A 26790-nucleotide genomic window follows, 5' to 3' on the forward strand; every position below is an offset into this window, starting at 1 on the left:
GAATTGCGGACATTCTTAGGATTCTGTGGATACTATCGCAGATTCATAAAGGATTATTCAAAGATCATGCGACCTCTCAACCAACTCACAAGCGGATATCCACCTCTGCATAAAAAGACAAGTGCCAAAGCCGGCACAGCCCAATATCATAACCCCAAAGATCCTTTTGGAGCAAGATGGAATGTGGACTGTCAAACAGCATTTGACGAAATCATCGAAAAATTGACAAGTGCCCCAGTGCTCGGGTTTGCCGACCCTACTCTTCCCTTTACCTTGCACACAGACGCAAGCACTTCAGGGTTGGGGGCAGCCCTCTACCAAACACAAGAAGGTCAGAAACGTGTGATCGCCTTCGCAAGCCGCGGGTTGTCAAAGTGTGAAGCTAAGTACCCTGCACACAAGTTAGAATTTCTCGCGCTAAAATGGGCAGTTACCGAAAAATTCCAAGATTACCTTTACGGACGCCCTTTCCTTGTGATCACTGACAGCAACCCCTTAACGTACGTCTTGACCACCGCAAAACTTGACGCTACAAGTTACAGATGGTTAGCTGCGCTGTCCACCTTTGACTTCCAACTGCAATACAGGGCAGGAAAACAAAATCAGGACGCGGACGGACTATCCCGACGCCCACATGGCGCACAACCAGACGACATGCTGTCCAAGAAAGAACTGGAAAGAATCCAACAGTTCACACAAAGGCACCTACCTGACACACACCATTCAAACCTTGTTGACCAGAGCATAATAAAAGCCATCTGTGAAAAGCACTTTGTCCACCAGTCCACAGACGAACTAGCAGAGTCCATCACTGACAATCCTTTGGTTCTGTCTTTTGCTCTCACTCCCCAAGCCGTCCCCCAAAGCTATGAAGAGGAGAACCAGCTTGGTGGTTTGCCAGTCATTCCTCACTTTACAACATCAGACTTGAAAGAAAAACAACATGCTGATACAAGCATCAGAGAAATAGTCAACCAGATAACGTTGGGAGAAAAACCCCCACCCACTGCAAAAAATGAGCTTCCTGAACTCGGCTTGTTGCTAAGAGAGTGGAACAAGTTAGTCCTTAAAGACGGAGTCCTCTATCGTACCAGACAAGAAAGTGCACAAACGCAGTATCAACTCGTGCTACCACAAGAGTTGAGACCCCTTGTCCTGAAAAGTTTACACGACGACATGGGACACTTAGGTGTCGAGAGGACATGGGACCTGGTGAGAAAGCGATTCTATTGGCCCAAAATGGCCACAGACATTGAGCTCAAGGTCAAGACTTGCGAACGTTGCACACGTCGCAAAGCCCGACCAGAAAAAGCCGCACCTCTCGTGAACATTGTCGTCACCCGTCCACTAGAGTTGGTGTGCATCGACTTTCTAAGTCTAGAGCCAGATTCGAGCAACACGAAGGATGTGTTAATGATTACAGACCACTTCACGAAGTATGCGCTCGCCTTGCCAACTCCAAACCAAAAGGCGCGCACAGTTGCTCGATTCCTCTGGGAAAACTTCATCTCTCACTATGGTTTTCCCGAGAGACTTCATAGTGACCAGGGTCCGGACTTCGAGTCTCGCACGATAAAGGAGCTCTGTCAGCTGGCTGGTATTCGAAAAGTACGAACTACTCCTTACCATCCGAGAGGGAACCCTGTTGAACGGTTCAACAGGACCCTCCTCGGCATGCTTGGCACACTGGAGAATCACAAGAAAACACACTGGCGCGAACACGTCCGACCCTTAGTACATGCTTATAATTGTACAAAGAATGAGGTGACGGGGTTTACCCCATATGAACTAATGTTTGGCCGACAGCCCCGGCTACCCGTCGACCTCGCGTTCGGTCTGCCAGTTGACCATCAGCCAAGTTCCCACTCAGAGTACGTTCGCAACCTCAAGTCAAGCCTCGAATCCAGCTACAAAATAGCAACTGAAATGGCAAAGAAATCGGCCAGTTGCAACAAAGCAAGATTTGATAAATGCATTGTTGAGTCCACCTTGAAGGAAGGCGACAGAGTGCTCGTGAGAAACCTTCGTATGCGAGGCAAGCACAAGTTAGCCGACCGCTGGGAACCTGAAGTTTACATCATTGTGAAACAATCAAACAACCTCCCTGTCTATGTTGTTAAACCAGAGACAAGATACGGTCCTCAAAGAACCCTTCATCGTGACCTGTTATTGCCATGTGGTTTCCTTCCTGCTAGCCCAGAGGAAGCAGAACAAATTGTGAAAGACAAACCAAGGCGACCCAAAACACGCCAACAAACAGAAAGTGTTGAACAAGGGTCCGATTGTGAAGATTCTGATCCTGGCTATTACTACGATTATCATGATCTAGTAGTGGAAGCCAAAAGTCCCTACATCCCACCTGACACAGAGAACCCTGAAACCGCTGTAGGGCAAACGCCAGTGGAAACAACCAAAGCTGCTGAAGCTAAAGAGAGTCAACAACTATCGGATGAGACATACTTACCAAGTGAGACAAACCCACCAGAAGAGTCCTTAACCGAACCTGTAGAAAGAAACTTACCTGAAGAGAATCCAATCGAAACTGACGGAGATATCCAAGTCGATACTTACCCTGAAGAAGAAAACCTACCTCAAGTAGATCCTGAAGAGTCCCCTGAAACAGACAGCCAAACCAAAGACATTTCTGACATGCCCATAGAGATTGTCACTGACACAGACCAGTGCCCAGAAGCCACTGACACTAATGACACCATCACTGATCCCCTAAGACGTTCAAACAGACATAGGGAACCTGCTCAGAGACTGACCTATCCTGAACTAGGTAACCCACTCGTCACTGTAGTCCAGTCTCTATTTCACAGCTTAGCAGTAGCATTCACTGACTCTTTAAATGCTCCCAAGATGTTAAAGATAGAAACTGTGTGAAACATGTACGAGGACGTGCATGAGAAAAGGAGGGGAGGATGTAACCCCCGTTACAAATACACTCAGTAATGATATAAAAAGGTCAATAAATATTAATAAACAACATGATAAAAACAGCTAAAAGTTGTGAGGATAAAAATATAAATAGTATTCACATTAATAATTTATAGGTTTTATTACTATTTTTGTTTAAAAAGAGAAATTGTTTTTGTTGTCGATAAAGTTTAAAGTTTTTTCAAGAGCCCTCCCCAACCTGTGCGGCGCGTAGCGGAGAGATAGGCCTGTTTAGGGCAGAGACAGCAAGCACGCGCAGCAGAGTAGCCATTAGCTGAAAAACTACGGTGAAAAACTAAAATAACGGTGCAAACCTGTTGTCTAGCCAGACCGGAAGAGGGGTGTGAGCCAAATAAGATTTCATGCCATTACCAGACGAGTTTTGGCCAGGTTTTTGAGTCCCCCCGAGAGTAATTGGGAGACGGTTCCGGACCGGATCGTTCTGGACTTCTCCTGATCCATGGATGGCGAGCCTACCCAAGGAGCACGATAATCCGGACTGCCTGTAGAGCATCACGTGGTCCTTTACTTTTCCTCACTACTACAAAATCTCTGCCAAGGTCGCGGTAGGAGATTGAACACTAACTGTGGATCCAATATACTTTAAAGGAGCACTACCAAAACTGGATACGTCTGCTAACAAACTTTAAAGGATTTTGCTAAGCAATTGGACATTTAGAAAAACAGTTCTTTGTTTGCTTTGCATATTGAATTGTCTTTTGTTTGATATCTGATATTTTGTAACTTTAAAGGATACTTTTGGTGTAAATTTAAAGTGACAAAACTGATTTACAAAAAAGTGAAAAGGGTAAATATAGTGAACTCAAAAGAAAGCTTAAACTAAATTTAAGTTAAATAAATTTAGTTCTGTAACTAAAATCCCTTTAAACCAAATGACCGGTCATCTTTAATTAAAATAGATTGAAACTGAAATTAACTTGAACAAAACCTTTTATTTGAACTTTAACAGAAAAAGTAAAGGAAAAAACAACATAAAGGGTGTTGAAAAGGTGTCTTAACATTACTTAAGAACCAAATTTGTATGTTTATTGTTGTTTGTCAATTGTTCAGTAAACTGCCGGCTTTTTCCATTCTACCTTTTTATTGACTCTTGGCTCTTTTATTCAATACACACCACTCCGTGCGAACCTATATTTGGTCCAGTAGCCTGACTACCTCTGCCTAATAGCATAGGTGCTACACTTGCGTTTGATTAAATAAAAGCAAAATTTGCTTTAAGTTTTCTGCCGTTTGCACCTATTGCTTTCCTTACGTTGAGGGGAAAAATTGGGGAAAAATCGGACATCGAATGTAAAAAAATTAAATGGGTGATTTTATTTTTAGGCCAAATCGCCCAGCCCGAAGTTCTTTATTATCTGTGTCATTACCAGAAAAATGATGCTATGGATTTTTAACTCTGTGTTCCACAGTGACTCATGCATGTGTCCATTTCCAGGAAAAAAAGGCAGAGCACATTTACCTGTTTGGTCAAATCAAACGTTTTATATTTGTCCATGTCTACCACAAATTATTCAATAAAAGTCAACTTCTGCTGCAATCTGCCAGAAGTGCAGGTTAGATTGATCCAAGAAACATTGTTTGAGTGCTTTCAATGTCGGTTTCTCCAGCAGGAAGGCAGAGCTGCCCAAAGATGTGCCTCTCCTAACCAATCTAGTCAAATGAATCTATAGCAAAACAAAGTTTACTTTAAGCATGTTCATGCGTAAGCATTTTTTACGACGGAGTATCAGGGCCACCAAAAAAAAAAAAAAAGTAAAATTACGAGTTTTTATCTCGTAAATTTAGGAGATAAAACTCGTAAATTGATGAGAAAAACTCGTAAATTTATGAGAAAAAAACTCGTAAATTTACGATATTAAGTGGAAGTGAGCATGCAGAGCAGCAGGTGAACGCCGCGCAGCAACAGAGCAGACCGACTAAACTCAGTTGAACAGGTGATCTGAATGAGCTTGAACATTCCAAATATCTGGAAGCTCATTTGTTTTATTTATTGATGGTTGGTTTGCAGGATCCTGCAGCCCGATGAAGCCATCTGTGTCCCTGCAGCTTTCCACTTCAATCCTTTCTTCCTCCACCAAAAAAAAGATCTTTACATTTGTGTGACGCTTCCGTCTGAGGAGGAGGATCACTTTTTTTGGCATTTTCAACGTTCTAATGCTAATATAATAGACTATTTTCATTCATCTTTGTTGTTTGATGATATAACGGGACGTTTATTTCCGCATTGGTGTTCGGATCTGATGACAGGTTCATGACGTAAGGTGACAGATGAACTTCAGGGTTTGTGAATGAAAAGGAGAATAAAAGCCGCAACGATCCACTACGCTCAAACGTGTCTCTGAGCTCCTTATTTTACATATGAAACTCCGCTTTACTGACACTGAACCCCGGAAAGACGGCTACACTGACAATAATCTGATTTTGAGTCGCCAAAGGTTCAGAATCTCTTTGTTTTAAACCTATAATAAACCTGGAAATAAAGCTTCACAAAAGGCTCCACATCTTTCATCTTCAAGCGATGCTCCGATAAACGGACAACTTCGGTGTTTTCTCCTTGTTAATCTATGACTTTTTTCTCGTAAATTTACGAGTTTTTTTCTCGTAAATTTACGAGATAAAATGTCGTAATTTTACTTTTTTTATTTTTTATTTTTGGAGGCCCTAAAACTCCGTCGTAATTTTTAATACCACAGCAACACAAAAGAAGAAAACACTTTTCTAAATGTAATAATCAAAAGCAAAACCTTCATATTAAAAACCATCCACCTAATTCCACTGGAGCCAACCCAGCTAGTGTTTGGTGAAGGCGGGGTACACACTGAACAGGTTGGCAGTCTGTTGCAGGGCAACACAGTCACATTCACACCTAGTGGCAATTTAGACACACTAATTAACCCATGAAGCATATTTTGGAGGACCCAGATAACACCCACATATGCAGGAGGACAACATGCAAACTCCACACATAAAGGTTCCCAGCAGTGATTTGAACTGGTGCCTTCTTACTGTGAGGTGAGGGCGCTAATCCCTGACCTCTACACATACAACATAGTGAAACATATAATGTCTTGAAATAGAAAAAAAAAGAGACTGAAATCGTGCTTGGAGTTGAAGTGAGGAAGTAATGTCTTGGGAATCTGTCTGCACCAGTGAACCCCTCACTCGTTATCACGGAGGACGTCACCCCAGGAAGCACTTAGCCAAACCCGGGCAATTCCACTGCAATTACCTTGTGAGGCCTAAAACGTGAAAGTTTGTGCTTTTGTCATTTGTTGGAAAACTACAGTAAGATGAAACCAGCAAATTGATTGATTAGACTGGATTTATTCCACTGAAAGACTCAAAAATGATGCCAATTTACATGTTGCAGTTACTGGAAAAACATGGGTTTGCATACTCAATATGTGTTTTTATAATGCAATATATTTGTAATATTGATGATTATGTTCATCTTACATTTTGAGTAACTGCTGACTTTTTTTTTTACATCTTCGCAAACCCAGCCTTTTTACCCCTATAAGGTCTGATATAATATGAAACTGTGGACCAGTCTTCATTCTGAAACACTTCAGCTCAAGCATAGACACGTAAAAGAAAGCCTGTGCACACATAGCTACTCACAATTACTTTTTAATTAGATCCTCAATGCATTCAGTTTGCCGATTCGTTGAGGTAAAACAACAGAGTTATTAGCAGAAGACAAGTAGCTATGGCAACGGTGTCAACAACCTCTTTGTACAAACCCTGGAGTCCGTGAAGAACACAAAATTGCATATTAACTTTTCCGTTTAAAAAAAAAATCTGATTGAATTGAAACATTTGCTCTTTCTTTCTTATATTTTGTTTTGCCAGAGAGAAAATATTACTTTGTGGAACCATGATCATTTTATCATTTACCCCCCTCCACTGCGTATCATTTACTGTATAATAAAATGTTCTGTCATCAATATTTGTGACTCATTACTGCCCTGTGCCAGTCAGCTAATGTGAAATTAAGTGTTAAGTCTGTTAAGTGATGCATGTTTGTGTGTGGATCCTATGAGGAATGGTGTTGCATCGTTGCTGACGGTCCAGCAGAAGTGACTTCCTCAGACTAGTAAAATTGCCTGAATATTTTTCAGGATCCCGTTGGGGAGAACGCAGGAGTCCACGCCCCGACAGAGGACAGGAAAGAAAAGGTGCCGAGCCCCCACCTCAGCCATCTGGTGGTCCTCACAAACAGTGAGACCCTCTATGGCCTGGCTCAGAGGGTGGTGGCCACCGAGTCTCTGTAAGTACAGTCTACCCAATAGGGAAAATATCTGCGCAGTGTGTCATCATCATGTATGCGTGACCTGCAGCAGCACATTTACAAGAGTTTACTCAAACGAATGGGGAGAGAAATGGTAACATCTGTTGAATGTGATGGCTCAAATGTCATCACTTGTTTCTCGGGGTGGTGTGATGCAACTCTACTGTAATCTTCGTCCAAGCGTTTGCTCTGATCAAGTTTGTGTTCACTGTCGTCGAGCAGTGTTGCCCAGTTCAGCCTTCAAAGATTTTCCTGCATGTTTGGTGTGAGCGCTCACTTCCTGGAGCCGGTTCACCTCCAGAAAGCACTCTTACCATTAAGTTGTTGTGATCAGTTGTCATCTGTGATTTATTTTCTTTGTGTTTTACCAAAGTGGTTCCTCCTCCCCTTTGTCTTTGCGTCTTAAATCGAAGCCACAGTGGCGCCCTCACCTATAATTGGGTTAAACAATCATCAGTGCTGACAGCCCTTAGACTTGTACAGCAACAGCTCTGAAATGAAGGCCTGAAGCTCAAATAGCACTGCTGTAAAAATGCTGAATATGCTTTTACTATCTCACAACACCTTTTTTTCCCTTTTTTATGTTAAAGGCTGTGTAAACAAATGACAACCCAAGAGTTTAACCCTTTAACACCAGAGATGTCGCTGGTGATACTGAAATAACACACACTCCTTGATGTACCGTAATTTTATGACTATTTATGCTATCAACATGAATCCGCTAACTCTGATGCAGAGAAAACTGGCTTTTCATATCAGCTTTGCACTAATATGCAGCACAGTAAAGTGCAAAGCTGGTTAAAGAGTTACGGTTGTCAAAAGTCTGTCAAGACTGGAGCTAAAGCTCTGGTGTTAAAGAGTTGATCATTAAAGTGTACTCTAGTTCATGTCTTTAGTTGATTTTAAAAAGGAAATCTCGTTTGGTGAGAATAAAACTGATTACTTATGCAAAAACTACAGGACAATCTTCTGAAAATGGATTTCTGGATAAGTCAAAAGATTGTTATAATGTGTAATTTTGAACTGAAAAAGGTGTTTTTGTGAAAAGCTAATTATTTAAATGGATAACCCAAAAGAAACCAGAGTAAAGATCAAGGTTAAAGTCCAGCACAGTGAGCTTGCAGCTGTTGTTCCGGTGCGATCAGATGAGGGTGACCTGAGGGAACACGCAGTGCTGAGGCGTACTGTAATGTGATTTCCTCTGCTGCTCCACTGAAAGGAGCAAATGTTCACCGGTGCCTCTGCTGTTCCGCAGCCCTCCACAGACACTAATTATAGATTTTGTGAGTGCATATGAGTTTATTGGATTGGCTCATTAAGAAGCATTGGTTTAGATTTAAAGGCTTTAAAATAATAAGTATTCAAAGTGTGTTTTTTGTAATTATAAAAAAAAAGACTGGAGGATTACAAAAAGAGGTTGTACAGGTCAACGCCCTCCCCTGGAAAAAGAAAAACACATCATATTGATACAACAATTGTGGAGCAGTTACTAAATAGTATGTGTTTGGGTGAGGAAAAACTTTGTAATCTTTTATTATATAATGCTATTTCATTTTTATTCTAATCCTGACTTTTTATCATAATTTAGCATTTTAGTTTTAGATCTTAATTTTTTTTTATTTTGATTTCAGATTTGAAACTGTTTGGGATTTGTTAATCTCTTGATTTTAGTGGATTTGTTTTGATTTAATTTTGGGAATTTACTAAAAATGTCCTTAAAGTCACTAAGCTCACATATGTTCAGATATATGTTGGAATTTTCTTTGGTAGATGTTTTGCGTTTGGTGTCTTCACTTGGCTTGGACTCAAACATTTGTTTTCTTTAGTTAAACACAGGTCAGATAACGTTTTGTTTTGTTTTTTCTGGCAGAATTAAAGAAGCCTGAAATATAGCATGTAGGACAGAAGGAGCTTGATCCTTCTGCTACGTTGGACTTGCATAAATCAACTTCTGTGTAATATTTATCTGAGGGCTGAACTGCAAAATGTGGGTTTGCTTTTGCCACATAATCTAAGTTCTGCTTTTTAAAGTTAAAGCCATACCTTAAGATTGGAGACGATGGGGAACTCAGTATTGATTTAATTCAGTGTTTTTCCCTCTCTTAGTTGCATTTTTTACATTCTGCCTCTCACCTCTAACTGCTGAGAAATGGCTCTCATCAGCTTTTTATCCTTTTTGCTTTAAGAAACACCAAACTCAGCTGAACTTAAGACCGGCCAAACCTGCTCGCCCAGTTTTTTGTGCACAATAATACTTAAGAGCAATATAGTCTGAATACACAGAGGAATGGAGGTATTACAGTCCTTCTGCTGGTGTTTGGGATTTTTCTTCTTTCCACGGCATCCTTTAGTTATCATTTGTCGACTTTGATTTTCATGCTGTTTTTGAAAAAGATAACTAAAAATATCAAGTTATAAGGCAGCCTGCCTGATTTTTTGACATTTTAAATGATTTAATTTGTGTTTGGAGGGAATCCTCAACGACTACATGTTTGCCATCATTCTTAAAACTCTAAACTTGCAGAATGAAAAAGCCAGACTGTAGCTTTTATTCTTGAATAGTTCAATTTAAATCTTTCTATGACAAACTTGAACAATATTCGGTAAACATTCGACTGCTGAAATGATAGAAAATGCAAAAATATTCAAGTCCCGATGATACTTGGTAAAACGTTTCATCTAACTACTGAAGGTGCAAGCAGTGTCGGGACTTAAAGAGAAAACACCCTGTTCCTGTTCAGGTCATCTGCTCACCACAGTATCAGTACAGACGTCAAACTTTGCTTAAAAGACAAACTATTTCACCAATTTAAGCCAATTCTTTTTTGAAAATGGTCATCTGTTTAAATATTTAAGAATAATGCAGTTTGAAGGTGTATATAAAGCAGCCAAACCTTCATTTGCTGCAGCAATGTCAACTGTTTTATATCCGTCGTGAAAACTGGTTCTGGGGAACACTCTTTTCTTTCTCCCTCAGAGCGTGTCTGGCTGAGCTGTTCGAGTCCCTGCAGTCGCATTTGGATGCTATGATGCCTGCAGCCAAGAAGCCCTTCTTGCAGCAGTTTTATTCCCAGGTACTGTATGTCTCAGTATTCAGAGCATGTGTCTTCATATCCGCACGGACTTTACCGAGCAATCCCTGCAGCTTTTTGACATGACAACACTTTCAGCCACAAGAGCTGTTCCATGGGTCTGTGAGGGCATTTGAAATGCAGTCTCTTTTCCTCCCTTATTGGTTTTTATGTCTGAAATCTAATGAGCATTGAATCCCAATGTGTTTTACTGTTGTTAGATCAGGTCATCTGCTCGGATAAAATGCAAATGGCTCAAAAAACGGAGTTTTGACCTTTTTTTACACAAATTAAGTACATTTACCATATTATTGTTAAACTGATTAGGTATTTGTACTGATTAAAGTCCATTAATATAAGCCTTAAGCTATGTTCAAGTGGGAATTTAGCCCACGGTGTTCACACTGGATAAGCATGGAGGGGCTTCTTCTTCTGTTTCTACTGTTTACTAGCGCCTGTCCTCCACCCACAGTTGGTTGGTAAATAGCCTGGTGTGCTTGGTGTTGTCAAAGGCTGGTGGTGTAGGACCCAAAAATGCAGGAGACCAGGCTTAGTGGCGGAAACGCTGACATTTAATGAACTTGAACGAGACAAAAAATCCTATGGAGCAACAAAAAGGTGACACGACAGAAAAGATGACCTGACACTGAGGAACGGAAAACCAGACACTTGATTAACTAAATAAAGACAAGCTGTGGAAGATCAACTTGAAATCGATGAGACTGACAAGAACATGACAAAAAAATACCACAGACACCCAGAGAGCCCAGAATCCTCACATCTGTGCAATGTCAAAGTGGTGCAAATCCTGTCAATCTCGTTCGAATCTTTTTTTCTTTCTTTTTTCTATTCCCAGACTTGGGTTATAATTCCGGCCAGGCAAAAACCACAATTATTAATTTTCCTCCGTGGTCAGTTTTGAAACGGTTGGCATTTCCGTAAATTAAAAGGGACGTCACTACCAAATCTGAGTCCTTGTATGGCGTTTCATCGCTGTCATAAAGTGAAAGGGTGTAAAGACAACTGAGTGGGCGTATTCAGGAACTAAGTGAGGAATCTTACAACCGCGCAACCGAGCGACCCCGTATTTTACAACTGCAGGCCTGCAATCCTAACCGAGCGGGGATCCTAAACAGTCAGTTCCTCTTTGCGCCCTCAGCAGGATTTACGCTCAGAGTTAAGGGGGTGTTTTTGTCACTTGGGGGGCGGTAACCTTTCTGGTTGATCTGATTGGCTAAAATTTGCATGTCAAGTCCGACGAGGCAGCGGGGCGGGACTTTCTTTTTTCAGAGCGGGGGGGTTAACTCTTGAGCTGCGTGCGACTATCTGCCCTTTGTCATATTTTGTATATACAGTACTTTCATAACCATAAGGTGAACATAAAAGTCTTACATTTTCTCCAAAATGTACAGAGCGGCCCTAATGTGTTGTTGTGTGACTTCGATAAAGAGGACCTAGGAGAGAACAGCATGAGAACGGTATGGAGAGAGGAGAGGACGTGAGAGAAGACACCCCCCCCCCCCCCCCCCCCCTCATAGTACAGGTGCAGATATGTGCATAATGAAGAACAAAATCGTTTTGGAAACCCTGGAAATGCAAAGAGACACGATTAAGAAACAGTTTAACTGGAAGCTATCAGCTACACGGAGTAACACGACAATAGAGCAACTGCAGTTCGGTTAAGTTAGATCTTCACAGATTCGGACTTCCGGCCTCAATAACTCTTCTGATAAACGTTCAAATGTGTCAGCAGTTATCTCTATCCTTTTGTATTAACACAGAGAGTGAACTACAAATGCATTTCTAAATAAAAAAGATTGTTTTTATTGGCTTTTAATCAGAATTGTTTGCTTCAAGCAGTGAATGCAGAAAGAGCAGCGAGCCGCTGCAAAGGGACCGTCAACAAAGTGTATACTCTGTGAAACACCATTCTGTAAAAATCAATAATCTCACAAAAAAGAATAAATGTCTATATTTACATGAACAGGTCATTTTGGCTCTGTTTCAAACTTGTTTGCCAACCCTGTTTGTGTTAGAGGCTTGAATAGAAAAAAACGACAAATGTAACGTGGATTCAAACCTTAACCAATGACCCAAGACCAAGGTAAGAAAGTGCAGCGGGTTTTTTTTGTGCTGTAAATTTTTCTCATCTGAAAATCACTGCATTTGTTACCGTTTTAATCCTTTTAATCCTCGTTACAGCCGCAGATTCTTTTCTAATAAAGCCCCTAAAAGAAAGTCCCGCCCCGCTGCCTCGCCGGACTTGACATTCAAATTTTAGCCAATCAGATCAACCACAAAGGTTACTGCCCCCAAGGGACAAACACACCCCTGAATACTGCCCCCCAAGTGACAAAAACGCCCCCTTAACACTGAGCGTAAATCCTGCTGAGGGCGCAAAGAGGAACTGACTGCGCAAGATTCCCGCTCAGTTAGGATTGCAGGCCTGCAGTTGTAAAATACGGGGTCGCTTGGGTAGAATTGCGCCTTCGCGGTTGTGAGGTTCACTCAGTTCCTGACTACGCCCGCTCAGTTGTCTTTACGCCCTTTCACTTTATGACAGTGATGAAACGCCATACCTTGCCTGGTCAAAGTTCAACCGGTTAAATTTCAATGGCCACACGTTTTGTATGTAGAGCTTGAAAGCGGTCGTATAAACCTCCGTATCTGTACGTGAACGTGAGCGTTTTGATCGTGAAAGACGGAATTTTTGCGTTGTCATAGACTTTTCATTAGAATTACAGGCTTGAACGTGCGTGGTGTGAACGTGGCTTAAGTCACAACTGTCCTTACAGGCGCTTATGGGCAGTCTGCAGGTGAAAAATTGACAAAGCTGTACTGGGACACAGATGGCCCTTAGGAAATCTAAAAGTCATAGACCGCTCAGTGAGCCACTAGAGTGAAAATATTTATGCACATTGTTTTCCTTGGGCATGCAAGCGACATCATAGAGTGCACTTAAACAATACCCAAGCGTAAGTGAGGTACAAGGAGGTGAAATGCAGGCATGTCGTAATGATTAATGCTTTTTTTTTTCTTCAAATCCTGTGCATTGTGCAAAGAGCCTGTTGGTGCTGTTCAAGTGATATGTGTGCAATCCTTACGCACAGACTGACTGTAAGACATTAGGAACTTAGGTTATCAGAGCACTGCGAACAAATGACACTCAATCCTGTCACACATTTCTTGGCTGCTCTTTAAATGTCCTCTTCATCCTGGACATATTCAGCTGACATGTATGTCTGTTTCGTCCTCTGACTTCACTCTTGTAAATGTTTGTGTAAATAGACTTACGTAACCCAGGACCTGATATTACCTGCAGAGTGCTTCCACCTCAAAAGAGACCTTGGCTCAGATTGTGTGTCCCATTACTGCCTTGCATAACATCATGGAAGCTGTCTGTTGCCTCTGAAAGACGTTGCATTTTTCCGCCCCTTTCCCTGGCAGACGGTGTCTACAGCCAGCGAGCTGCGGAAGCCAATCTACTGGGTCGTGGCAGCCAAGGCCATCGACTACGAGCAGATGCTGCTCATGATGGCCGGAGTCAAATGGGACATCAGAGAGATAATGTCACAGCACAACATATACGTAGACGTCCTGTTGAAGGTAACTGTGGTCACCTCTTCATTTTTCTACACCTGAAACAGCAAAGTGAGTCTGGAAAGGTGAATGATGAGTGGCCTGAAAGTGGAGCTACCTTTGAAAAAGCGAAGGGGAGCATTCAGTCAATTAATAGGTCCCCATCATCCATCAGTGAATGAGCCTTAAGTAAATATTTTTTCTTTTTTTTGCACCACAAGGACAGGAACTGTTTCTTTAAAATCCAAGTCCTTTCTGTGCTAAACATGGTATGAAATGTGAAATTCTTTCATCCAGACGAGGGCTTTTCCCCTCCTTCCAAGAAGAAGACAGCTGTCTTAACCCCTTTACCACCTGTGCAGTAATGATCCCCCTCATGCATTGTTTTACTTGCATTGAGTCTCTTTTCTCACATGCTGATACAGACGTTCATGCGTCAACTTTCTGGCGGTCTCCTGCTGTTTCACACGACACGACGAGCTTTAAATCACCAGCAGGAGGAATTATTGTCAATTGGATTCATTTTAATGAAACCTTGTGAAAAAGTTTCAGCTCACCCTGCAATAATTGATTTCTGCACCTTGAAGCTTTTAAAGCAGATCAGAATTGGCGGAAATGCTTTTTCTGCTCCTGTTTTTTTTGCTACACTAGCTTCTGTTTAAGACCAGCTGGGAGCATCTTTGTAATATTTTCAATTAGATTTAATGAAGATGTTATGCAAACATTTCATTAAAGCTGTTTCAGGGTTTATTTTAGACATAATTTCCAGTACAAGTATTAAGAGCTGAGTACAGATTCCACTTTTTTTTTGTCTTCCCTCCAACATCTGATGGTTTTTTTCTGCAAAGCGCTGTAACAGTTTTTAAAGTCAGCTATTTTGATTTTTCAACCAAATTGTTTCTAGGAAAAAAAACACCAAACCTTGCAGGAAAACTTATAACTGAGTGATCTTTTTGCAGACTTCGTGTAGAAATCTGCAAATTTTTCAATGACCTCTGCTCTCATTTAAATTTATGCCATTCTGTGAAAATTGAAGAGTTTGCAGGGTCAGGGGACTTTAAGCCAATGTCACAACAAAAAAACAAACACATAAATTTTCATGTTTTAATATACAAAAAACCTAAATTCAGCAAAAAATGGCCAACAATAGAGGTGTTTGGGTTAAAAGAAAGACAAAGCAAAACAAATATCAAAATTAGGTTCTAGTCAGACATGTATATTAAAGATTCTTGTGAGACTGATGACGTAACCAAATATTTTTCAATCAATTTTAATTTTTATTGCTGCTACCCAATATGAACAAACAAAAAGGAAATGTCAAATTTACTTTTATGTAGGCCTGAAGAAAATTGTTCCTGGGTTCTCCAGGGTTGAAAAGGTTCTGTTGCACAGGAAAAAAAAAATTCTCATAGTTTGAAATCATTAAAAAAAATATTAATTCAGCAAAACAAAGTTTGGTGGTGTGTGGAGGTGTTTTGGGACAAATGAAAGACAAAACCAAACAGTTCCCTAAACTTAGGTTCTAGTCTGACACTTGTATAAAAGATTCCTTTGAGACTGATATAATTACCAAATGTTTTTTATTCATTTCAATTTTTATTTTTACTTGCATAAAATGATAAAGTTATGTTATTATTCCTATTATTTACCTGTAGCCCAAACCAACAAGGGTCAATTTTGGCAGCAGTTTTTGCTTTATTTATTTATTCTGATACTTATTTTTCCCCCCAGCTGGTTTTAAATGCTAATACACTAATAAACAAACCATTAAAAAATGCCATATTAACTTTAAAAGGCTGGAGAACATTGTTCCTGGGTTCTCCAGGGTTAGGAAAGGTCAGAGATTATTTTTTGCAGAAACAATGATGCTCTTGCATCTAGACGTTTACTTGGAAAATGAAAAGGTGTTGGGCTTTATACATCTATTTTTTGTCAGTTTCATCATCTAGATCAGTGTTTTTCAACCAGTGTGCCGCGGCACACTAGTGTGCCGTGGGAGATGGTCAAGTGTGCCGTGGGAAATCACCCTCATTAACTGATCTAAAAACATTTCCCATCTCCGGGATTTCAGCTCTCTGTTCATCCAAACAGGCCCTGATAAAACACTGAGTAGTTAGGAATATAAAAGATCGTAAAATACTTTTTCTTTGCGTTTATTTTATTTTATTAAAGACATTTTGATAAGAATGACGTACCGCGATTCAGCTGCAGCTCCGGCTGTATTTTAGAAAAGTCCCGGCCCTTTAACTGTTTCCACCAATCATTCTTAGGGAACTTAATCACATGTCATCAGTCTGACCAATCAGAAGTGGTTAAAGTATTCACTTCCTTGTCCCGATTTAGCTCGTAAAATCGCTCAGTTCTAACAAAAATACCAGCTAAATCTCGTCTTTATCGGTGTAGCTTTCCACAGAATCCGGTATCAGACCGTGGAACAAGTGAACAAAACCATGAAGCTCAGAAACGCGATCTCCGCCGGCCGTTTTATGCACTACATCTCCCATGATGCATTGGGTTGTGAGAGTGACAGCGCATAAGGAGATCTGTTGTTAAACGTCTTGAAACCAACGAACACACAAACTGTTTTTAAATCTTCTAACTTAACTTTTATTGCATCTTTTAGAAAAAAAAAAACAGCTGCAGTTTCCAACTTTTTCTGCAACAATTATCTCAAAAATGCATGTGCAATTGTGGAGGGGCTGTAGATCAATACATACTGAGTTTCTCCGTTTTTTTTTTTTTAATTTTTGGATCCTGGTGTGCCGCGGGATTTTTTTTAAGGTTAAAGTGTGCCGTGGCTCAGAAAAGGTTGAAAAACACTGATCTAGATCACCAATATAATAATCTTTCAGAAACCAAAGCTGCAATCCAGGCGTTTGCAGAATTTAGAGCTGTTGTTTTTCTTTTGTTTAAATTATACTTAGAATGTAGAAATGCAATTAACATTGTTTATTATTTTACTGATTGTGTTTGTTACCGTGGGAGCTTTGGATGAAAACAGAGAAAATGCAGTTCCTATAATTTTGACTTTTTCCTTCTGTGAAGACACAGAAAATCCTGTCTTTTGGCTTATCTGTTGCAGCAACAGTTCCTCTCCCAGGTGCTCATAATCTTAAAAAAAAAAAATTAGAGCTGAACTTTAGAGAATGCCTTTCCTCTCATATGCAGCAACGGCTTTTGGCTTATTTGGTTTTTGGAGAAAAGTTCCTGACAGGAGCCGTTTCTTACTGACCTAGTCTAAATAACCGTTCCAAACCAATCCGGCTAGTACTCCAACATAAGTACTATATAACTCACATGTACTTTCTCCCTCTGCATCTTATACCAACCCCTCTGTCAACTCCTCACAAGCTCTCAACGCGTACATGCTTAGTCATTGTTAGGTGATTGAAGCAACTGTTGCTTGTTTCTTTCAGGAATGTTTTATTCATGAAGTCAGCTTGATCGCTGTCATTTCTCAGCACGTTCATTTGCATATAAAGTGGACAGACTCACCACGTCTTTATTGACAAAGTATTAGAGTCAGAAATGATTATGAGGCTGTTAGTGAATGAACTTTAGTTCAGAATGAATGTGGAACGTAAGCCTAAACATTCCAGCTTCTTTTCTTTTTTTTCTTCAAGTCACATGACGAGAATTAAAGTAACCAGTCATGTTTCACTACAAACAGGCTCTAATAAACACAACGTAATGCGATGGTTATGAATGTTCCTGCATAATTTAATGTTTTATAGCTTGAACGTTTGATCAAAACCAAAACAAACGGCGTTGCAGCTGATGCTCTACTGGAACCACAAACACTTTTCATGTTTGTGTCCTGCAGGTTCATGGGACCCTCCTGGAAATGAGATCCTTATGCTTGGTAGCAAAACTACATGCTTTTCAAAGACACGCTTCAAATACATAATTCAAAAATATTTCAGTGACTTCTAAAGGAACGTTGGAGTCATTTAGTTCCTGTAGTAAATGTAAATGTTCTTTGAAAAGTATTTGGTGTTTCATCTATGAAGATTCTGCAGTCATTGTATATAACCAGAAGCCTTTTCTAAAGGTCTATAAAGGTCTTGATTTCGTTTTAGTGTCACCCAGACTTGTTTTGACATGACCTTTTACGTCTGCCTGCTGGTGCTGGTTTGATGTGTTAGTAATTAATGAAGTTGGATAACAAAACTCCAGACAGTTTGTTCTTTCAATAAATTCACTAATTACCTGTCACTGCACCTGAAAGTTCTTCATTACCTGCTGAGTATCTTCACCTCTGCTCTGGTCTCCTCCTCCTCAGGAGTTTGAGCAGTTTAACAAGCGGCTGGGGGAGGTGTCCAGACACGTGCGCATCCCCCTGCCCGTGTCCAACGTCCTGTGGGAGCACTGCATCCGCTTGGCCAACAGGACACTGGTCGAAGGGTAAGTGGGACCACACCGCGTCAACGTTCACATTTAACCCCGCATTTATTTCATCCCGTAGATGTTTACTGCTAAACGCAGCTCCCTTCACTTTCTTAGAGAAACACTGTAGCTCCTTGATGCTGTGACCTTGCCCCAGTGAGGTGCAATGAGGTTTGTGGCTGGGGAGGCACTCAATAGATTTACCAACTACTACTGATTATGTTTCATATCTCACATCAGCATTCTTTTTATGAACATAGCAGGTTCATTTTGAGCCAAAGAAGAATGTAAAGGACGATGTGTTGGTCATCCATTATTTATTACTTCACGTTTAGATTTAAAGTCCAACTTTGATTCATCTTTAATTATATTATATCCACCATTTGTGCAGTCAGTCAGAGCAAAACAACTGTTGTTGAACTTTATTAGCAACCACCCAACAACAAATGTGAGCTCACAAGGGCCCTGTACATTGATGCAGAGCTACTGCCCGCCTCGCCTTACGTCTTTTTATACCATGGTCCGGGTGAATACTCCATTCTGATTGGCTGCTGGGTCTGCGTTAAAATATGATATCGCATGGTGAAAAAAGAAGTTCCGGTCACCTATATTAAATTTTTTGTATCACGGCGCCGTCTTCTTTAAAACAACCTTTTGCATCATCATTTGGACAAAAACAAGCGGTAAGATGTGAACTTTCTCTCTGAACTGATGCTTTATTCAGCTCATTGGAAAGATCAGCATATATATATCGCCGAATCTTGACTGCAGCGGTGGTGCGGACTATTTGTGACGTGATGCGGCGCCCTACATAACATATAGTCCTCTTTTTGTGAGAAAGGCGATCCAAATCGGAAAAGAAAAACAAGAATTAAGGACTAAAAACTGGTTAATATGTATTGCTTTTGTAAGTGACCATGGTATAAGCGGGTTAATGGCCTTCGAATGTGCGTTATTACTTTTTTTTTTTTAACGCACTTCCGCTTCGCATCGGACGGTTCAGGCTTCCACGGCATGCGTTAAAAAAGTAATAACGGACACTTCGTCGGCCATTAACCCTTAATTAGTGTCAGATCTGAACACTAAGGACAAATGCAAAAACAAACACGTTTAAATAAAGCATCACATTATTAGCAAATGTGGGCTTGGCGTTGTTGCCTCACAGCAAGAAGGCCCCCGGTTCAAGTCCCGGCTGGGGGACATGAAAAACACAACATCAATGGGGGACCTTTCTGTGTGGAGTTTGCATGTTCTCCCCGTGCATGCGTGGGTTTTCTCCGGGATCTCCGGCTTCCTCCCACCGTCCAAAAACATGCTACATAGGTTGATTGGCAACTCTAAATTGTCCATAGGTGTGAGTGTGAGAGTGAATGGGTGTGTGATTGAGGATATTCCGCCCTGCGACAGACTTGCGACCAGTCCAGGGCATCCCTTGCCTACGCCCAAGTGCCCGGGATAGGCTCCGACAACCCCGTGACCCCGAAAGGGAATAAACGGTTAAGAAGATGAATGAATGAATTATTAGCAAATGCTAAATAAGCTAAAGGCACACAATCAATCCAGTTGATGGCAGAGCTCAAAGCTGCCTCTCCTTAAAACTCGCACTTTGATTTAACAGGAAATATGCAAAATACAGAGATTTTGAGGATAAAAATGCAGAAAACGGTATGAGCTATACATATGAATTGCATTTTTGGCACAGATTGGTGGACATATTTAATTTATTGTCAGTATACATTTTTTGATGAATGGTAAGGAACTGCCTCATCTGCATGTCCCTGCCTCACACGCATTATTGCCTTATATTAGGTTGCAAATTATACAAGGGTCCATCAGAGACGAGGATGCTTGGAAACCATTGGAGGCCATCTAACCTTTAAGACCCACCCAGATGAAAATTCTGATTCTGGTCTTTGAAATATGCTCTTGTGACATATTTCTGATGATGGAGAACCTATGTAAATACATTTAGACCTAAACTTGCATTTCTGAGTATGTCTGTATTCAAATCGTTGTGGATCGGGAGCAGACAAAAAATGCTGTTTAAAAAAGATCTTGTTTGTGACATAGAAAATAAGCTGGAGGGGCCACAAGTTTCCTGCTCCGCTTCATCCCAATGCATGGGGTGTAAACAGTGAGCTCTCAGCAACAGGGAAGCGAAAGGGGGGAGGTGGGCCTCATCCATACCAACGGAGCGGAGTTTCCAATGAATTCCTGCTGCTCTGCAGAAACTTTTTCATAGAAAACAACATCGATTTTTTTAGTTTTTTTCTAAAAAGGCATTATCATAATTAAAGACTACTGGCAACACTTAATAAAAGATCAAACGATAATCAGAGTGAGACTTTAAGTTTGCATGATAACGCTCATTCCATGTGTATTCATGTAACTACAACTGTTTTTTTTGGTTTAGATTCTCTAAACTTTAAACTTCAGAGTGGCTGAAGTTCCCTGCATTGTTCCAGACTTTGTTTCAGTCCACTGCAAAGCACCATCAAACATCTGACAGTTCCCGCTCAGAGGCGGCAGAATGCTCTTGACACGTCCCTTGTAATGGTTCACCTCTTCCCCACTTGAAAGCGGGACACGCACGTTTTTACAGCCGACAGAACATTACAGCTTTACTTGTTGGATTTCTTTCATTCCCCCTCAGTCCGTCCACACCGACGCCGGGTTGAGCGTGTGCAGGAGGTTTTTAGACGGAGTTTAACGATCCTCTGATCATTCAGGCCTCAGCTGTGGATGGTGACAAAGTGATGAGTTAGCAGCTGACGGTTACCCAGAGGTTTCACACGCTTTAATGGAAGTAAGGAGGAATGCTGCTGAAAGCATCCTGAGCTGCTCATTTGAAAGCCTCACACAGACGGTGTCGGTGTGATTGCAGCCACAGATAATGGGTTCAGTCCCAAACAAATGCTCCTCTAAATGGTTTCGTGTTTGTGTGAGGGCAAACACCTCGTGTCAGGTGTAGGTGGAAGGTTTACCATCATCCACTGAGGAAAGACAACATGTTTATCCCCCCGAACACCATCTCCCTCATTTTGCGGAAGAACTTTTGAACCCTCTCTGATGAGCAAATGGGCCATTACAAGTACAACGCTCATCCGATTTAAGCCGCCATTGCAGAGCTGCCCCAGTACGCTCCTTTCCTCGGCAGAAGCTGATCCGCAGCCCACTTCCACACCCAAGATTCAGTCATTATACTTGTTTGTGCTCCCACTGCCTCAGTCTCTTATTAGATTTCTCTTTACTAGCCCTCAAGATGACTTTCAGGCAGAGGGAAATGTGCCTGCTAGCTTTCAGAGCTAATTCTTAAGCGCTCTGTACAAAAGAAAGAAAGCCCTGACAGTCTAAAGATTTAAAAAAAAAGAAGAGGAAGAATGTCACTACAAGAGGTGAAGTGAAAAAAAGAAAGGGTGAGGTAGAATAAAGTGTGAGAATAAGTAGACCTGTGTGCAGAGCGTTAATGCACCTGGGATGTCACCGAACTGGAACCAGCAGTGGTGCCCCTCCAAATGCAGCTGAACTCTGACCCCCAGACACATTCAGGATGAGACCTTTCAGCCATTTTTACCTTCTTAGATTTCAGGAGGTTCTTAGTTTCTCTGTGACAAATAAAATAAAAAGATGTCTTTGACCAAACTTCCGTTTAAATCTATATTTTTAGCTAGTCCATAAATGATTAGTACACTTTTCCCTTGTTTATTGCAGGGTCACGTTCTATAAATAATCTGATGGATGAAATCTGCGACATAGAATTACAGATGTGAACATTTTCACATTTAACTCTCTAGTTTAAACTGCAAAAGGTTGTTGTTGTTGATCTTTTGGCCAATGCCTTCAGGGGTTGCCACAGCAAATCGACTTTTCATCTGCACAGGTGGTTTGGCAGAAAGTCTGACACGGGATGTCCTACCTGTCACAACCCTGTATTTATTTATCCAGGCTGGGGACCGGCACAGGGAGACCCAAGGCTACCTAGTTTGGCAGTAGCAGGAACCGCAAAAGGTTAGCCATGATGTAGCAAGGGACCGCTATAATACAAAAAGTAAGGGGGTTAAAAAGAATGTGGGATTAGTCTAGCCTGAGTAAAAATCTTCTAATTTTCCTTTTTTAAAACCAGTGCAGTGGAATTAGCTGTTAGCATGTGCCAAAGCACTGTAGATTGTAGATGGGGAGAAATGCTGAACACGGTGTTTTAAACTTTCTAAAACAAACACAAGGAGCCTGAAACTGTACCTTTTTTTGTTAAGGGTGTGCATCTTTTCCTCTCACGTGATTCAATACATAGTAACACATTATTGATGAATTGATACATAAAAGATTGGGCTGAATATGTGGGGATACAATACAGTCAAATTCCTTTACTTAAATAGAGTAAATTTACATATTAGCATTCATTTGAAACTAAAAAATGAACTTGAAATGAAAATGCATTTAAAAAGAAAAACATTTTTTTTTTCTTCTGAATGGCACTTTTAATTTTAATCAACAAAAGCAAACGGTCTAAAGGACATAATCATTTCAGAAATCAAAACGTCACATTTTGGGTCGTTTTAGACAGTTTTGTTCTTAGTGGTTAAAAAAAAAGTGTGTCTTATTGATTTATTGTTCTAAGTGCTTTGCGGGAAAAAGTGTTGTTAGTGAACACAACACACATCCCTCACTGTGGTTCACCTTCAGCCAATTACATTGACCGACCTGCTAGAAGCGAGCTTGTGATTGGACATCTCTTTGTTTGCATCACATGTACATGAAAAGACGGTAGAGACACAACAGCAAGACAAACTGATAAAGTTTGACAGAAATTGATTATTTCCCTTCTTATCAATATATCTTTTTACATTCATGATCTTGTTCGTGTGGTTTTCAACCCTTACTGCTGTTAACTCCTAGTGCTTCATTAAATTAGAAGTGTATCTTTTACATCCCTACTTTTTATTCTATATGTGACCACATTCTTAGTTATCGCTGGTATAATACAGCTGTGAGTCAGTTTATTCATCAACCACTGAATGGTCATGGTGTTATTTCACAAACTTTGTATTTCCTTCCATTTTTTTGGGGGGTATTTTCTGTAATGTACAGTGTCCTTGAGTGACAAGAAAGACGCTCTAAATAAAATGCATTATTATTATTAGCTTTATTTTCTGGAATATTGTGATGTAGACCTGCTATTTCTGGAATTCTTTTGAGTTTTAATAAAAGGTAAACATAGAGTTCTCTGCTCCTTCAGGCCTTCATGAGAAACAGTTAGGGGGATTTTCAGGAATCCAAACATTTCCAGCCTTTCTGTCATTTTCCGGCGCTTATCTTCTTGAGGTGTGCTCTCTCGTAGATATGCGAATGTGAAGAAGTGCAGTAACGAGGGCCGGGCCCTGATGCAGCTGGACTTTCAGCAGTTCCTGATGAAGCTGGAGAAGCTGACGGACCTGCGGCCCATTCCCGACAAGGAGTTTGTTGAGACCTACATCAAGGCCTATTACCTGACTGAAAACGACATGGAGCAGTTCATCAAGAACCACAGGGTGAGGGGGGGACGGGGGGGGCGGTCAGTCCGGTTGTTACTGGGCCACTTTAACATGTTTATAACCTTTGTCTCTGTCCAGGAATACTCCATGAAACAGCTTGCCAACCTGGTAAACGTGTGTCTGGGTTCACATATAAACAAGAGGGCTCGACAGAAACTTCTAGCAGCCATCGACGACATTGACAGACCCAAGAGATAAACTACTGAAGGGATCACGCCTCATGCCATGTGAACACCTCAATAGACACGAGCCAAGTGGTGAAGGCCGGCATTGAATGTCTTCATCTGCCTTTATAGCGATAGTATGAAAAAAAAAAGCCAGTGTCGAGTGAAGCTGACATGTTGTGAAGTTGATGTTAATTCTGTCATTTATGGGCTAAATCAGCTGCTCCTTTGACCCACTCTATAGGCTGCACACATAAATCATATTGCCTGCTCTCCTCAGCTGATGTGGTATTTATTACATTTCTCTGCAAAGCATCAGGTTTTTCTGTTTTTACATGAACTGCATCATCCGCTATGCTAAAAGATTTGTGCAGCTGGAGACTCAAAAGAAATAGCCGACATGCTCCCTAAAGTGGGTTCACTTCCTAGCTTTGAGGCAAATATGTCTCATGAAAATGCTGTTGTTTTTAGGTTTGATTGACACATGGGATCGTTGTTTTTCACCCTAATGACGTTTGCTGTTTTTGGTCGAAGGGGTTTGTGTTTTGTTGAGCCTGACTTGATACTTAATATTTTGTTTTGCTTAGTCCACAAATAAAGTAAATTGAATATAAAGAGGAGGATGCAGACAGTAATATAATACATGGTCTATGTTCACAGCAGCTGCTGTTGTTAGTTTGCCATCTGTCACATCTGAGGAGGAAATTGTTCTGCATCTTGGGAGGAGTTTTTCTAGAACGTCTCATCTTTCAATCTGGCATTTGGCCAGAAAAGGTAAATGGGTCTCAGTTTTGTTTTTCGGTTTCTGTCAAATGTGTAACTTTCTGATGTTAGTTTTTGGAATACAGGATTTGTAATTAAATTGAACTCTCCGTAAAAAGTGAAATCCAAACACTAAAGCCATAGAGAAATGCTCATGTTCAGATTAGTTCATCAAAAAGGGGTTTAGTTTTAGAGATAAATATTGCTTTAAGTGATTAAAATTATAGTTTAATTAGTACCAATGTTCATTTTCCAACCTCCTTAGGTAAATTTATGGACTAAAATGCTTCAAAAGTTATTTCAAATTCCACAAATATCTCTACATAATAAATGAAAAAATAGGTAAAACTTCTTTCAAGACAACTAAATAGGTAATAAAAGGTTTTGTCACTTGAAAAAATTAGTTGTCATATTTGGAATTTTGGCTTTAATCCTACAAAATAAAGGAATAATTACTTTTAAAAAAACACATAAGCTTCTAACGTTCATTTTTCTTTCCTTTTTTTTTTGTTTTTTAGATAAACTGTTTCCTTTCTGAACAACCTAAACATCAAAGGTTTGCAGCTACATTTTATAGTATATTATTTTGCATTATTAAAAAAACATTGTTTTTTAAATGTGTTCTTTTTTTTGTTGCTTTTTTAGTAAAATAAAGTTAAATTAAAATGTGAAAAACTGAGTTAATCTTGAAACTGAAACAAACCAACACATGCTTTCCTTAAATGATGAGGTGTGTTTAAAACTTTCTGTCAACATAACACCTGAAATCTGACTTAAATGTAAGTGAATGATTCTCTTCTGGCTTTAATGTTCTGGATTTAACTTAAATTAAGTTTTTGTGGCGGTCTGTCAGATAAATGATCAAAACAAACTGATGTTCAGGTTTTGATGCAGCTTTGAAATGTTTATGGAAGTGAAAGTTCAAATGTGAATGTTTCACCTCACATTTATTTCTTGCCTTGTTTTTTTGTTTTTTTTAACCCGTGGTATTTATCACCTCACATGTAACTTAGCACCTGAATGGAATAGTTATAAACGTCCAAACGTGTTGCTTGTGGAGTACGCTATAGCAATTATCTGTAATTGTAGGTTATACCACGTTGATTCTCACAAATACACTAAAACGTGACGTTTATTCTCTGTATTTACTCACCTTATCTTTGGAATGTGTTGAGGTACATTAAACATTGAAGCTGACGGAGGAATGTGTCGGAGCAGTTTTTTTCTGTTTCATCTTTCAATTTTTTCGAAGCACAAAATGAAGTGATGTGGCCTAAAATAACAAAATCAGCAAAAAAACTGAATAAAGGATCTTCTGTTCAATTCAAAGAAGAAACCATTTTTTTATTGTGAAATACTTCTTTTTTTCTTCTTTTCTTTTTACAAACCTAACAACACAAACACACTGGCTTAGACTCTGCAGACAACACAGTAAATAAATAGATGAACAGATAGACCAGCATGACGACATAATAATCAGGAGAATCCCTCTAACAAAAAAACTGAGATATCAGGTCAGGTCCCAAATATAATAGTAAGAAAAATTCCAGTCTGTGAGTGTATTAAACATGTTAAGCATTCCAGTGGAACCAGGTCTAGTAAAACCTTCTGCTAGAGGAATGTTTTAATTTTATTTCTTCAGCCGTAAATATCTTACTCGAGAGATCTAAATGAGAGACAGCAGATCCAAATCCAGATTTAGCCTCAATCTTTTCTGTAGTTCTCCAAGTCTATCAGACCAAAACCTCTGCAACTTTGGCATGATCAAAATCGATGTATCAAAGGTCCATCTTCTGATTTACCTTTTATGCAACAGGGAGAAAAGCTACAGTTAAGGGTATGTCTGGTTAAACATCCTATGATTCCTTTTAGGTCGTAAAGATCGGACTTTGCTACAAGCTGAAATATGTTCGTCACATCTCCAAACGCTTTGCCAATCCTCATCACCGATGTCCACTGTCTCCCATGTTTCTAAGGTTACATAGTGAAGATGAGAAACCAGGTGATAGTGTTTTATGCAGCATGCTTACAGACAGTCTCCACCT

The 26790-nt window shown here is 40.2% G+C and overlaps 1 protein-coding gene across 1 annotated transcript in view; it reads left to right on the top strand.

Annotated features, from left to right (window-relative positions):
• Positions 1-25947, top strand: part of vps50 (VPS50, EARP/GARPII complex subunit) — a 126102-nt gene extending 100155 nt beyond the window's left edge. The window contains exons 23-28 of the mRNA XM_023959805.1: positions 7083-7231; positions 10230-10326; positions 13771-13929; positions 18185-18306; positions 23627-23816; positions 23898-25947. Of these exons, the coding sequence (XP_023815573.1) occupies positions 7083-7231; positions 10230-10326; positions 13771-13929; positions 18185-18306; positions 23627-23816; positions 23898-24017 (837 nt within the window). The 3' untranslated portion in view covers positions 24018-25947. The remainder of the gene's footprint in view (positions 1-7082; positions 7232-10229; positions 10327-13770; positions 13930-18184; positions 18307-23626; positions 23817-23897) is intronic.
• The last annotated feature ends 843 nt before the right edge of the window (positions 25948-26790 follow it).

The sequence above is a fragment of the Oryzias latipes genome, chromosome 11 (assembly GCF_002234675.1).
Source record: "Oryzias latipes chromosome 11, ASM223467v1".
In the NCBI taxonomy this organism is placed as follows: Eukaryota; Metazoa; Chordata; class Actinopteri; order Beloniformes; family Adrianichthyidae; genus Oryzias; species Oryzias latipes.